Below are 15,059 nucleotides of genomic sequence, written 5' to 3'. Positions count from 1 at the left end.
TTGAAGTTGATAAAAAATTTCAGTTAAAGTTTAGGTTTGACATTTTTTATTCAAAGTGATTGAAGATGGCTGGTCTGAGAAGAAAAATCCAAGGATTTTTAGTTTTGAAGATGAATAACTCGTCTTTAATTGAGATGACTTGTCTGAGACAACTCAATTTTGTTCCTGCACAAGACAAGTCAAAATAGTTAACGAGATCTTAAACCATGATTGATGAGTGCTAATGAAAAAGCTATTGATGTTTTCACCAAATTTCCATGTTTGGTTGGAAATAATTATGTAAAAAAAATTGAGATTATTTTAAAGATCATACAAATGAGGTTTTTTCTTGTGTGTGTGTATGTGGATTTCTTCCTAAATGTAGAAGTAGTATCCTATTCAATAACTAATCGATAAATTCTATTAGTAATTTTTTCGAGTTATGGATTCTAGGAAAAATTGGGAGAATATCGTGGTTATGGCACAAACAAAAAAGGAGGATTTTGCATATGTGTTCTTATTATTGAGGATTTTCGTATTTGGTTTTATTATTGGGCCAGAGTAGTGTTGGTTTCCTTTCAAAGTTCTATTGGTTATGATGATCTCAATCCGGGGGAGCATACCCAAATGATCTTGTAAGTATCTTGAGTCAATATAAGATTGGTCATTTGTACGTAAGGTTGTAATTGGTTTGGGTCTGCCTTAACCCCGATGGTCATTTAAAAAAAAAAAAAAATCTTAAAAGGACCTTGGCAAAGGGATGTCTTTCTAATTAGTCACTAAGTTTTATGGCTTATATTAATAGCCCATTTAGTAAAACTTTTATTTCTAATAAGTCCCTGAACCAGACTCCCCACATTTCTCATGATTTTAAACATTGAATGTGTCCTAACTCTTTGAACTCACTACTTTCATAAAAAATAAAAAATAAAAAATAAAAAATAAAAAATAAAAAGAATTTTTGACTTTCCATTCGAGTTTCGGAGACTCTATTTCGACATAAAAGATTTGAGAAGGAAGAAAAATTATTTTCAAGCATTTTGAAGATGTATATAAAAAATTAGAGTTTTTTCAAAATTTCCTTTGTGTTTGGATGAAAATTGATCAAGGACAATTCTTTTGGTTTAAAATCATTCAGACAAGTTATTATGTCAAGTTTTTAGTCCATCTTTCCATGTATTTTAGTCGAAAAAACTTAAAAAAAATAAAAATGAGTGAATTTTACTTGCATTTGATTCACCAATTTTTATTGTCAAGTTCAATAATAAAAAATGGTGAGCTCGGCAACATATAAAAGGTGTAAGTTCGACAATAAAAATGTTGACCCCGACAATAAATAAAAAGTGGTGAGCTCGACGATAATGAGGGACCGTTAAGAAATACAAATTTTACTAAATAGACTATTAAGCTACGTGCAAAATTCAAGGACCATTTAGAAAGAAACTCCTCTGCCAGGCTCCTTTAAGTAATTTTTCTAAAAAGCTAAACTTTGTGAAATGCTATTGTCACACCAACCTTTGTTAATACCACACCAATTATTATGCGAAATCACCAAAGAATGACATATAGTTGGGGTAGCATTAGCAAAAGTTGGTGTGGCAATAGTAGCTCTGTAAAATTTTCTCCATAGTTAAACAAAGTAAAATTATGACGCGTAACCAAACGGTCCCCAGGAGAAAGAGGTATGCGCAGGTTAAAAACGTTTATACCCCAAAGCGTACATATAAAGCAAACGAAAAAAATCTTACTTCCTCCCCAACTTCTAGAGCTTCATCACCAGTGAGAGTGAAAGACAGAGTCTTGCAAGAACCAGAAAGATAGCCATGGCCGAATCCACGGCGCACGATAGCAGCAGGTGGAGAGACCTCGACAAGCTCCTCTTGAGACCAGGCAACATCGTTGGCCAGAACTTCGAACCAGGCCCCGAGGTGCCCTAAAACACTCCAATTCCTCTCTCTTAGGGTTCACTGTAATCTGAATCTTTTTTGAGACCATTTTACAAAAAATTTAGTGGACGTAATTCTGAAGTGTTCTTGAGCAAAATTAATGGTATAATTTTGTGTTTTGTGTTTGATTTTGGTTTTTGGGGGTTTTGTTTGCAGCTGAGAGACGATCTTCAATCATGGGCTAGGGTTTTAGTGGTGGGCGCTGGTGGATTGGGCTGTGAACTATTAAAGGATTTAGCTTTGTCGGGTTTCCAAAATATAGATGTTATTGATATGGATCGAATTGAGGTCACTAATCTCAATCGCCAATTCCTCTTCAGGTTCTCAGTCTTACGGTTAATTTTGAATTTCATGTTCTCTCCTTTTTCTGGATTTTAGATTTTGTTTCGAGTTTTTGTTTGGTTTCTGGTTCATCTGATACGAAGTTGGTATTGGGAAATAAGGTAAAAATTGAAACATGGGTTAGAATAATTGGGGCAATAAAGAAATGAATCAAATTTGAGGGTTAAAAGTTCTCCAACTCCCATTGATGCCCATGAGTTGGAGATAGGAACTCCGATGATTTATCAAAATCATTAAGATGAATAAGCCAGTAACTAAATGTTAGATTTTAATCCAACACACAACAACCAATGCTTGAGATCTTGCTACTTCTAGGGAGTTTTTTTTTCCTAATTAGATTCTTGAGTTATTTATTTATTTTAAAATTTTTATGATAAGAAAAGATATTCATATATAGAATAGATAAGGGCTGGTTGAGATGACCAACCACGACAACCAACTGTATATGAAACAAACTACTCCGAAAAAATTCAACAAACCAACCCACTCCCATCTTGAGTTATTTAGCTAAAGCAACCATTGACTCTTCTAAGATTGGACCTATTGGGTGATTTCGTTTAATTCCGGATTGTTATGTGTGGATGGAAGTCATTTTCTTTTTCTTTGTTTAGGCGAGTGGGGTGGTTATTAGCGTGTAAATATATGGAGATGAGTCTTAGACAACTTTTACCATTATTAGATAATATTTTCTCGTTGATAATGACTAATTTCCCTATGCAAGGATAACTAAAGGGACTCACCATGGGATGAACTATTGTAGAAGTTGGAGTATTACATGAATGTTGGCAACTCTCATTTGAAGAATGAACTCCTAACATTCAACACTAACAAAAATGGTTTGTGAGAAGCAAGTTTTTGAATTTGATTTTAAAACCACGTATAGCTGTTTGGTGGTGCTCGCACTTATAAATCTGTTTATCTTTATTAACTATTGGATATCTTTGTGGCGTATGTAAAAGTTGCAATTTGCTTTTTGTATGTTTCTTTCCTTATTTTTATTTAAAAAAAATTCGCAATTCTTGGATGCATCATGTCAAACACTTATCCGTGTTGGAAACACATACACATTTCCACGTTATTGTTACTAATGCTTCTCATTGTTAAGAATGATGTTACTGCATGAAATTATTTTATGAGGTTAATGAGCATTTGGAAACCATCGGTAATGTACATGTCAAAGATTGTTAAAAAATGTGAAGATGCCAACATAGTGAGTTGGTATATCAGCTGCTTTGTGCTGAAATTGGGCATTAGATGTTTAAAAAATGATTGAATAATAGTAACCCGCTGGATGGATTCCTAGAATTATTTATTGACATTTCCTCATCCATTTTTGTTGTGGTCTTAGGAAACATAAGCCAACCTTTTCTTTTGGATTGAATTATATATGTGTGTTAGCACTGATCATGTTTCATGTGTATCTCAGTAATAACTATTCAAATGGATTCCTTAATTATAAGTATTGGTCTTGTAGGCTTCAAGATGTTGGAAAACCAAAGGCTGAGGTAGCAGCAACGCGTGTCATGGAAAGAGTTAGTGGAGTGAACATTGTGCCTCATTTTTGTCGAATTGAAGATAAAGATCTTGAATTTTATAGTAATTTCCATATCATTGCCCTTGGCCTGGATTCCATTGAGGCTCGTAGCTACATAAATGCTGTGGCTTGTAGTTTTCTAGGTGCGTCTTTCCTACTTCTCTCCTGGTTGGCTATCCAAAATGGCTAAAATGTTTTCAGTGAAGATAAAGATATTGAATTTTATGGTAATTTCCATATCATTGCCTTTGGCCTGGATTCCATTAAGGCTATAATTGTTGTCCGTTGACTATACCTCTGCGCATGTTAAATCTTCGCCTTCTTGTGTGTGTGCATGCGTAAGTGATAAGTGACGTAAATTTATTAAAATGAAGAAACAGGGGGACTGTGGCAGCCTATCTACAACAGAGAAAAAACAATAAAACTCATTCTCTAGCCATACACATCATGTCCCACGTAAACAAAAGGTCATCAATAAAAGGCCCCTTTGAACTCCTTGAAAAATTTGCTCTTAACAGAATAAAAACCAATTATAAAGATTATCATTTCCTGAAAGGGACTTCTAGATTTCACGGAAAACAACAAACAGAGTTAAAGATCATAGGATTCTTTCTTAATGCGAGAAGCCTTAATTTGCCAACTCTGAAAAAGAGCTAGAGCTAAGTTAGAAAACATTAAGGAGTGTGAAATAGGGAAAGACGTGTGACTCAATAAATCTTTGTCTTTTTCAAAGGCATTTGCTTATTATTATACATGAAGTTCTATTAGTGGACTTTTTTTTTTTTTTGGTCTTAGCACATTTTCTTTACTGTTAATATGCCAAGAAGCAAACTCATTGACGCTCCTACCTTCTATTGATGTGATTGGATTTCCCTATATAATTTCTTGTATCATTGCCTTTTTGAGTCACTCGACCTTGGGTATTGCTTGGGATTTTGGCTTCAGACGAGTCTTCAATGATTGGGAAGTAGATCGTGTGGGTAGGCTCGTTGCAAGTGTAGAGTCGGTGCTTTTAACCTTGTTGAATGTGGATACACGTATTTGGGATCCGGGTAGGGACGACTTATTTATGGCTAGATCCTGCTATTGTGACTTGGTGGGGATTCTAGCCTGTTCTTTTCTAGTTGTGGAGGTGTGGGGCCCTAAGGTTCCTTTGAAAGTTGCCTTCTTTGTTTGGGTAGCTACTTTGAGCAAAATCGTGACCATGGATAACATTATGAAAATAGGGGTTATTTCGGTTAACTTTTGCGGATTATGCAAGGAGGATGGGGAGTTTGTAGATCATTTACTCATTCATTGCAAGGTAGCCACCGAGATTTGGTCTTATTTTCTAAGACAATTCCGGGTTATGTGATGCACTCCTAGGTCTTTCCAGAACTTAGTGGAAGGTTGGCTAGCCGTAGGGCGGGGTTTTTCGGCGTTTAAGAGAAAGCTTTGGAGCATCACTCCATTTGCAATTTGCTGGAAAATTTGGAAGGAAAGAAATCTTAGGACCTTTGAGGGGAAGGAATTCTCGGTTCAAGGCATTATTTCTTCTATTTTGGGGACTATCTACTTATGGAGTAAGCTTTTTGATGAGTCAAAGGGGAGTTCACTTCGAAGACTTCATAACCAAGTGAGATTGGGTGTGTAGCATCGTTCTTTAGTTGGTTTTGTTTTGGTTTGTCTTGGTCTCCTTGTTTGCTCTTTGCTTGTCTTTATTTTTTTTTCCTTGTTTGTACTTTGCTTCATGGTCTCCTCAACCATGTTATCAATAAAGATCTTTGATTTATCAAAAATAAAAAATAAAATCTTATTGACTTCTTGGTTCTCTAATCAATTAGAACGAACACTGATAAAGTTCTTATGGAAAGGTCTTTTAGATTTCTGGGTAGGCAAGTGGGTTAGAGGTCAAAGGTCGAAGGTCGAAGGTCGAAGGAAGGATTTGAACTCAGGTCTGTGATACCAAAAGTTGAGTAGTAGGAGTTTGAATAAGCAAGTCAAGGTTAAAATGACAAAGAAGTTGAGAATGGAAAATGGATTTAGAGTAGTAGGAGTTTGAATAGATATATCATACAAAGAAAAGAACAAAGAATGCACATTAATTGACCCAAGGAATCGACTATTTTTGTTGGTTATGTTCATTTTTTTGATCAATCTTATGTGTAGTCACTCCAAATTGTTCAGGCCTACTTATTAAAAAGAGTTCAAAAGTTTGATTACTGGGCAAAGTCCAAAGGCCCAATATTGGAGGCTTTCTAACCTGTATGTTCAAAATAAATGTCCAAGATACCCAAAATCCATCATTTTGTCAATGGATCTCCCGAAGGAACCATTTGAAAATTTTCCATTCACTCTCTCTTTTTACTTGCCACTTGGCAAAATCTCTTAGCTCCCAAACATCCAAGCCTATTTTCAATTTAAGAGATTCCTAAGCCTAGCCCATTCTCAAATTAAAAGTCCAAAACCCATTAGTTTGACTCACGAATCTCACATCATTCTTTAAAAGAACCACTTGAAAAATTCTATAGCTCCTAACATCTAAGAAAACCTCTCATTAGTGGGTCAATGTTCAAAGTCCATTGGTGGGTCAATTCTCATGAGAAATTCCAATGTTGCTCCCGTTGAAATCAAAATTAATTAGAAATTTACTTGAGATTCTTGTAAATATATAAAAAACTATGTGGTTGGACTGTCTTGCCCTCAAAAGGTAAAAAGAACCACATACATGTACTTGGTCTTTTGTTGCCACATGTCTTTCATCTGAAGGGTCTGTTTTGAACTTAAATTTCTACCTATGTCTTTTAAGATATTTACAAAAGAACCAGGGCCTTTCTTTACACATGGCATCACCACATTCATGCTCCCAAAATCACTTTTTGTCTTTCCCCATTTGTCCTTGCTTTTTTGATATATTAAAAAAAAAGCTCAAATACCACATTTCTACATATAATTCTCTTCCAAAAAACTACTTTTTGGTTACACATTTTAACTTGGTCAATTTTAAGAAAACAAAGAAAATAGATGCATGGTGAAGGGTGTATGAGATGTATCCTTGATTGAGAAGGGACATTGATTTTAATGTTAAGTCATGAGAGTATCCCCATTGAGAAAGGACCCGTTTGTTCATGCTTGCTTTATAATGGTATTAATGCATGGGTGTCCTCTTGAGGAAGAAATTGTGATGTTGGCTAAGGGGTGAATAAAGTCATCTCATTACAAGAAGGACTCATATCACTAGAGCCAGGAGAGTGCATGTAAATGCATAGAGATGCAACGTGTCATTATAAAACTTGGCTAGAATATGGTCATCATTGCCACTGTGCTTGAAAATGTAAAATATTGGTTAGTGATTAGGCATACTTTCTCAAGGAAAGAGAGTAGTCCCCTTTACCTTTGCCATTCAAAAGTGAGTGTGAGTGTGTGCAAAAGTGTGTATGACATGCCAAAGTGATGGCAAGAAAACAAGAGTGGTGCCATCACCTAAGGGACAAAGTGCATCCAACTCATGACATCTTGCCATTGGGTTTTGAGAGCTTCAACTCCCATATTTTCAATCGAGCTTCCTCATATGCATTGCAAGAAGGTTGAATCTACCGAGTGTGGGAGAAGGTGTTCATTACATTTTAAATGCTTTCTAAAAAGGAAGTAAAGAGAGATTTGATGGGGTAGAAGAGGAATGAGGGATGCAAGAATATAAAATCTAGCCTACAACCCACCTTGATCTTGGATCTTCTTTTTTTTGTTCTTTCTTAAGTCTTCAATGGAGATTTCTTTGGAATGAGAAGGGAAGAAGACAAGGGGGAATAGGGAGAGAATGGGAGTGTGAGCAAGAAAAAGGTTTCTTAAGAGGATTTGGGTATAGTTTATGGTAGAAATGAAGGTTTAGAGCATACCTCAACTCAAAGAAGAAGACTTCCTTTTATAGAGTTTTGGGGATAAATTTTCCAACCGTAAAAATAAATGGAAAAAACATGGGATTTCTATGGACTTTCTTTGGGCTTTCAAATTTGTCAAGGGCAAAAGTGGAAGTTGTTGTGGGCCCTTTGAGCCATGCCGTTTAACTAAATTCCATATGTGTTGTTCCATGTGGCTAGACCTTGATGGTGGAGGAAAGATTAAAAAATAGTTTTTGGGAAAGAAATACATGTGGAAAGGCCGTCTTTGAGTTTCTTGTGAATATGCTAAAAAAAAATGTAAATGGGGAAAAACAAAAAATTATTTTGGGAGCATGAATGTGGTGATGTCATGTGTAAAGAAAGATTTTTGTTCTTTTATAAATATCTCAAAAAGTATGGATAGAAGTTCAAGTTCAAAATGAGTTCTTTAAATAAGAGACATGGAGTAACAAATGACCAAGTACATTTACTTTGTTCTTTTTACCTTTTGAGAGTAAGATAATCCAACCATATAGTTTTTGACATATTTACAAGAGTTCTAAACACTTTTCTAGTTAACTTTGATTTCAATGGGGACAATGTTAATTTCTCATGGGGTTTGACCTACCAATGGGCTTTGAGCATTGGCTCACCAATGAGAGGTTTTCTTAGATGTTGAGAACTATGAAAATTTCTCAAGTGATTCTTTTAGGAAAGGGTGTGAGATCCATGAGTCGAACTAATGGGTTTTGAGCTTTTAATTTGAACATGGGCTTAGTAGGCGTAGGAATCTCTTAAATTGAACATGGGTTATGATGTTTAGGAATTTGGAGCTAAGAGAGTCTGCCAAGTGGCAAGTGAAAATGGAGAGTGAATGAGGAAATGACAAGTGATTCCTTTGGAAGATCCATTGACCAAAATAATGAGTTTTGGGCCTCTTGAACTTTTATTTTGAACATGGGTTAAGAATCCTCCAATATTGGGCCTTTGGGGGGACTTAGCCCTATAATCAAGCTTTTTGATTTTTTTTTTTTGTAAGTGGGTTTGTGCAATTTGGGGTGCAAACAACATGCATATATTTTCAGTGGGAACAAATTGGAGGATTCCAACCAATCAATTGAAGGTTGAAATATGTCAACCAATGCCCCCTTCCTATCATTATATGGGACTACCTGGAAAACAAATTGTTGATACTTAATTACCCTGTTACTCTCTTGAAGCATTCTGTAGCTGTGCCTTTCTGTTTAACCTTCGATTGATATCCTAAATTTATACACTGAGTATTTTTGGAGTTCTTCCTTTTATAATTAAGTAAAATGAAGTTAGCAGACGGTTTTAGGATCTGTGCTAATCGCATTATCGTGCCCAATGCACTTTGTGGGATTACTTTCTGAAATACTCTTTCCATAAGAATTGTCTGAACCACCTTGGTCACCACCTCTGTGACTCTAGAGTTCCACAATGTCACTACCTTTTGAATTTAAATGTCATCGATGTTGCATGAGATATTGTGAATCATGCATATTTGCATTTCATCTTCTTCTATACAATGTCTGGCTCAGTATTGTTCCTATTCTTTTACATGCATTGAATATTTGCCATTCTTAAAGTAACTAGATTTTACTATATTCTTTCTGAGTTGACTTAGTACGTCTCTTTGTTTTTCGGAAATCTAGAGTATGACCCTGAAGACAACCCATGTAGAGAAACAATCAAACCTATGGTTGACGGTGGAACTGAAGGTTTCAAGGGCCATGCTAGGGTTATCATGCCCGGGGTTTCACCATGCTTTGAGTGTACCATCTGGCTGTTTCCCCCTCAAGTGAAATTTCCTTTGTGTACTCTGGCAGAAACCCCTAGAACTGCTGCTCATTGTATTGAATACGCCCATTTAATTAAATGGGATGAGGTAATACAATTCCCTCCCTGTTTCGTTCTCTTCTAGACCTGCTCTCGGAGTTGCTGCAGTACCATCTTATGAAGTAATTTCTGTTTCAGGTACATAGTGGAAAAGCTTTTGATGCAGATGAACCGGAACATATGCAGTGGGTTTTCTCAGAGGTTATCGACTTGCAGTTATGAATAGTATAATTGTTATTCTTCTCGTCCTTTAACTTACCCTTGGTGATATACTACGCAGGCTGTCAAGAGAGCCGAGCTTTTTGGCATTCCTGGAGTTACATACTCTCTCACTCAGGTGAACTCAGTTTATCCTAGTGAGACTGTTTGGTTTGGCTCCAAGTACATTATTTTCATCAATTAGATATTTTTATCTCCTAAAATTATTAGATATAGAATCCTCAAGGAAATACACAATTCCCCCACGTGGATTCAATACACAATTTTGGTTATATTATGCATGCATGTGATGTCTTAGTAGTACCCACGTCTTTCATAATAGGATTGTTTACATTTCATATGGTGATAATACAGGGCTTTCTTGTTACCTTACAGGGTGTTGTGAAGAACATCATTCCAGCTATTGCTTCCACAAATGCAATTATATCAGCTGCATGTGCACTTGAAGCTTTGAAAATTCTAACAGCTTGCAGCAAATCATTGTCCAATTATCTGACGTACGCTCTTATTTCTCATCTATCTCTGTTGGCTTTGAACATCAGTTAATCTTTTCTTTGATGGATGCATTGATTACTTGTGATAATCTGGCATGGAAATAATCTCTTGGCAAGTTTAACCTGAAGGGGTTCGCTTAGTGGCAAGCTGAACCTTGATAAGTTCCTCAGGAAGGGTAGGTCAAGTGTTTGAAACCCCACGAAGCAATGAATTCCTTGGGGCCACCCTCCAGTGTCCATTTGACCCTAGACCCAACCAGTTGCACATAGGACTTTCTTAGGGGTGGTGCGTGTGACCATGGGATTAGTCTCACCCGAAGGGTGTCCACCCACGATAAGCAAAAAAAAAAAAAAATCTCTTGGCAAGGTCTGTATTTATAGCATCCACGGTGTTCTATGAATAATATTCTGTTTGGTAGTAAAGTTGGGGTTTGTTGAGTTCCCAATATTAGAGAATATTGCCTAACTATGTTCTGACTATAATTTATTGGTAGTCTTAACTCTTTACACTTAAGGCTTCATTGGCTTCAGTGCTATATATACCTATTTCTTTATATAACCTTTCTCAGGTTTGGGGAACATTATGATAGCTATAGAAGAGTGATTTGGATAAGGAAAAAAGCAGCACTTGTGTTTGAAGAAATAAAAGATCTAGTTCTCCTTAGAAGCTTTGAATGTGTTATTTGGCTGTACAAAAAATACATTTTTTTAATGTAATTGAATCCAAAAAAATAAATTGAAGGGAGGACAGGATTTGATCTGCTAACCCAAATGATAAGGACAAGGCTTTGATGATGAAGAAAATTGAATCATAAAAGTAATAAGGAATTGTTATATTGAAAAGAGAAAATGAAAATAGAAAATCCAGACGTCATGGTCATTGATTTGCTAATTCAGGTGCAAGTATCAGTAGTCAAACCAACCCTGCAAAGGGTGTCTATACACTATGCAGTGTTGCTTTTAAGAGCAGAAAAAATAAGGAACAAAGAGAAGGATTCATCTTTTGGTCTATCAGATATTTAAACATAGTCTCATATTTCTCCCTATATGCTAACAGGTTTACATCTTTTGTAGGTATAATGGTCTCGAAGGCCTCCACACTAAAGTGACAGATTTTGTCAAGGATAAGGATTGTCTTGTCTGTGGTCCTGGCATTCTTCTTGAGCTGAATGCTTCACTTACACTAAAAAAGGTTCATATATTCTTGTTCCTCCTTATTTACTCGAGACAAAACATTATTGACTCAGTTTACCTTGTATTGGAACTAAAGTTTGCATTTCACTCTAACTTCCATGTGTTACTTAGCATCCTTTTTATCTCTCTAGTAGCATCTCATGCTACTGTATACCTGAATTCTTTAGTAGCATCTCATGCTTCTGAACCACATTTTTCCTCCCAATTTCAGTCCAACACTTGTATTTCCTAACATGCAGAAATTTTAGATTGAATTAAGGGCCGCGCCATTTGGACGCACCCACTTTATTTCTCTCACTCACCCACTTACTACTTCCACCCACATAAAAAGTGGGTGAAAGGAGTAATTCTAATTTTAAGTAGGTGTGGCGAGTAATTTCAACCGAATCTCATTCGGTCGCTTCCGCCTTTTCCTTCTTCTTCTTCTTCTTCTCTCTCTCTCTCTCTCACACACACACACATTCACCTCTCTCTCTTTCTCATTCTTCTTCTTCTTCTTCTTTGCATCTACGTACGCTTCAACTCAGGTTTTATCAAGGATTTTGTGGTACAAGAAGCAATACTCTTAGAGCTTGCAAAATAGGTTAGCAATGATAGTGGAAACCTCAACTCCTAATTTAGCAGTTAGAAAATCTCATTAGCGAATAAAATAAAATGAAGCTTCTTTCGGTAGGTCAGTACTGAATTCTCCAACATAGATGTGGTTGGATTGTACTGAATCTACCTAAAAGGACTCAATAGGTTTCTACAGTGTCCCAATCCTTAGGTTCTTACCAAGTCGTTTTAGGTAGCTTCAGTAGGATCCGAGTCTCAATGCAAATTTTCAGTATCGTCCTATCAAACAAAAAAATTCAGTATCTTCTTATTGAACTAAAAATTAGGCTTTTTTAAGTGGGTTTGGTGAGTAATTGCTCTATTTATTAGAGAATAGCATTTAAGTGGGTGAGACTAGCAAAAAAGTGGGTGCAAATAGTCCATTCCATTAATTAATATAAATATAATGTTATTACCAAGCGACCGTCGATACAAATTGCAAGTGCCCTTATCGGTTTTTACTGGCATCAGCACTGTATTTAATGCTTCTCGTCAGCTAAGGACATCCTAGAAACTAACAAAATGGTTTTCATTTAAGATTGTGAAGATCTCTCTTAGTTTCTTTTTAAAGATCCTGTGAGGATATGCTTATCTTTAAATTTATTTTGTCCAGTTTATCGAACTACTTGGGGAACACCCGAAACTGCTTCTATCAAAACCGAGTGTTACATATCGAGGAAACAATCTCTACATGCAAGCACCACCAGTCTTGGAAGAGATGACCCGATCAAACTTAAGTCTTACTCTTTTCGATCTCATGGGTAAAGTACACAAGGATGTTGTCCATGTGACTGGTACGACCACCAAGAACGACAAGAAAACATCATGTGTGCGAAAATTGCGAGTTGTGTTCAAGGAAATTGATGGGGTTACAGATGTCGATATGGCTGGCGGGGCATGAGTTTCCTTCTTCTACCTTCCCTTCTGATTTAACTTGGATCCAAAGTGGCGGGAAACAAAGACGGAGCTTTTCACATAAATTATTTCCGCCATGCCCCAACAATTTGGTATGATGATCTTGTATTTCTTTCCTTCACTGTAACAGTTTTTTCACAAGCAGTGCCTCTTATATGGACAGTAAACAATGTTAAAATTGCCTGACTGGTTGATGAAAATAATACAATACAGTGAAGATGAAAGATTGAAAGTTGGTTACAATGAATTCTTTTTTTCTTTCTCATTTTGGTTCAGGACTGGTTCCAATTCATATCATTTGAGATAAAAGCTTGGATGATGATATTAATGGTAAGAAGAGAGCCAATTCGACTGAGCCCTGACTTACTGCCCTATTTCTTCGAAGTTAATTTGACTCGGCAATCCAGCATATCAGCTATGTAGATTGTTGTTATCTGAGAAAGTTTCTCATCAGAAATGAAAAGATGCAGAGAAATGTTTCATTCTTTCTTGTCCAATTGTTTATTTATTTATTTTCCTAATAAGGGGTGAGGATCACCTTCTTATCCTCTAGGATAGACCCTTTAGTCTACAAGAAAAAAATAGAGAAGAAATCAATTGATCATAATGTAGCAAAAGTTTCATATGATTCAATTGTTGCAGTTTAGTAAATGTTTAGATTTCACATCAGACTTTACATTAAAAAATGATAGAATTTTGTATCTTTAACTGGATATAACCTCAAGATAAGAGACTCGATTGAATCACTCTCAAAATTGTAAAATGTCAAAATAATTAAAAATAGAATTTACTACAAATAATAATTTTCAACTTACATTGAAATTTTAGATTTTTTTAAGGAAGCTTATAACATCGATTAGGAATATTGGTTGTACCGTTGTCCTTATGGGCATTCCTGGACCTTCTTGGTACTGCGGACGTACAAACTACACACCCACCAACGATACAACCATTATTGCAGCTATACACAAACGAGGAGAAAAAAAGAAAAAAGTCATGCTGAAGTGACCTCATTTCGCTCTTTTTCTGACATGGAGGTCCATACAGAACCATAGATGCTTTTCCCTTGTGTAGTGATGACATGCATCTATGGTGTGTATACACTTCCACATCAGCAAAGTGCGAAATGAGGTCAATCTTTGAAGTCACTTTAGCATTATTTAAAAAATAAAAAGGGAAATGAAGGAAAGGGCCTTTTGCACAAAAGAACAGTTGGATACTGAAAATGGTTTAGCTAGGAACAAATTTTGCACACAATTTCATTGCTTGGCCATATTATCATCAACTTACCCTCATTTCCACCAACCAACATCAATAAAAATGATAAAGATAAGACAAAGCTTGTGTTAATTAGTAAAGGGGTATTGTTCATATCTAATTGTGCAATCGTAGAGTAGGGATCGAGACCCAATTCGGCTATCACAAGTGCTGAGCATGGCCTGTTTGGCAGCGCTGAGACAGGTTGTGCAGTCCACACTTGAGAGAGTGGGAGTACACGCCGCATGACCATAAGCGAAAGCGTTAGGATATGGAGAGATGTTGTAGTAATTGTAGCCCTTACGTGATGGTGTGACACCTTCCAAGTCGGCAAGAACATAAGCTAGACTAATAGCAAAAGGATCACCCTTTGTGTATATGCCCGTGTTGCAGAGTACCGTTGTGATGTTGGTGTTGGGAACGCTACTGACCATGCTAGACATGATCAACACCCCAATTGTAACAATTATCATACTTGCAAGGGAACCCATCTCTCTCTCTCTCTTCCTTTCAGAATTTGAGGTTTCATGACTGATGGATTTTGTATTGGGTACTCATTGATTTCTCCATCAGCCTTGACAAAGTCGTTAAGCTTTTTTGTCGTTTACAGTTTTGTACTATTTTAGACAGCTCCCTCTTTTAATTTTTGTTATGTTTCTTTCTTTGGTAGACCTCTTCTCATAAGTTAATTTTTTATCTTCAACTACTATAATTGATTAATCAATCATGACTAACCAAAAAATCAAACCTACCCATAAATTCTAACCACCCATTCTAAGAATAGGACTTAAAAGCTTGGTAAAAGATGCCATGAAGGTGGTGCCGTGGTAGTTAGGATTGTTCCTCAGGTATGATCTTTTTGACTCTT

General features: G+C 36.2%; 2 protein-coding genes across 2 annotated transcripts; one reads left to right on the top strand and one right to left on the bottom strand.

Moving 5' to 3' along the window:
* Positions 1-1,710: 1,710 nt before the first annotated feature.
* ECR1 (E1 C-terminal related 1) lies at positions 1,711-13,177 on the top strand. Its single transcript, XM_086449929.1, has 9 exons — positions 1,711-1,907; positions 2,082-2,245; positions 3,742-3,944; positions 9,335-9,567; positions 9,657-9,719; positions 9,799-9,855; positions 10,113-10,234; positions 11,306-11,423; positions 12,633-13,177. Exons 1-9 carry the CDS (start codon positions 1,803-1,805, stop codon positions 12,918-12,920), a joined length of 1,353 nt encoding a protein of 450 aa, XP_086306055.1. The 5' UTR covers positions 1,711-1,802; the 3' UTR covers positions 12,921-13,177.
* Positions 13,178-14,280: 1,103 nt separating this feature from the next.
* LOC147395800 (antifungal protein ginkbilobin-like protein) lies at positions 14,281-14,682 on the bottom strand. Its single transcript, XM_086449395.1, has one exon. It carries the CDS (start codon positions 14,680-14,682, stop codon positions 14,281-14,283), a length of 402 nt encoding a protein of 133 aa, XP_086305521.1.
* Positions 14,683-15,059: the final 377 nt, after the last annotated feature.

Source organism: Akebia trifoliata, chromosome 8 (genome assembly GCF_017979445.1).
Source record: "Akebia trifoliata isolate Shusen 1 chromosome 8, ASM1797944v1, whole genome shotgun sequence".
Taxonomy (NCBI): Eukaryota; Viridiplantae; Streptophyta; class Magnoliopsida; order Ranunculales; family Lardizabalaceae; genus Akebia; species Akebia trifoliata.
Note: the sequence above shows the minus strand (reverse complement) of the source record. Positions and strands in the feature narration are given on the sequence as shown.

What these genes read in the sequence shown, in the direction of transcription:
- ECR1 (XM_086449929.1), top strand. Translation starts at nt 1,803, where the DNA reads ATGGCCGAATCCACGGCGCACGATAGCAGCAGGTGGAGAGACCTCGAC. An exon ending in AATCGCCAATTCCTCTTCAG is followed by an intron (nt 2,246 to 3,741) that starts GTTCTCAGTCTT and finishes TTGGTCTTGTAG; the next exon opens with GCTTCAAGATGTTGGAAAAC. An exon ending in ATTTAATTAAATGGGATGAG is followed by an intron (nt 9,568 to 9,656) that starts GTAATACAATTC and finishes TTTCTGTTTCAG; the next exon opens with GTACATAGTGGAAAAGCTTT.
- LOC147395800 (XM_086449395.1), bottom strand. Translation starts at nt 14,682, where the DNA reads ATGGGTTCCCTTGCAAGTATGATAATTGTTACAATTGGGGTGTTGATC.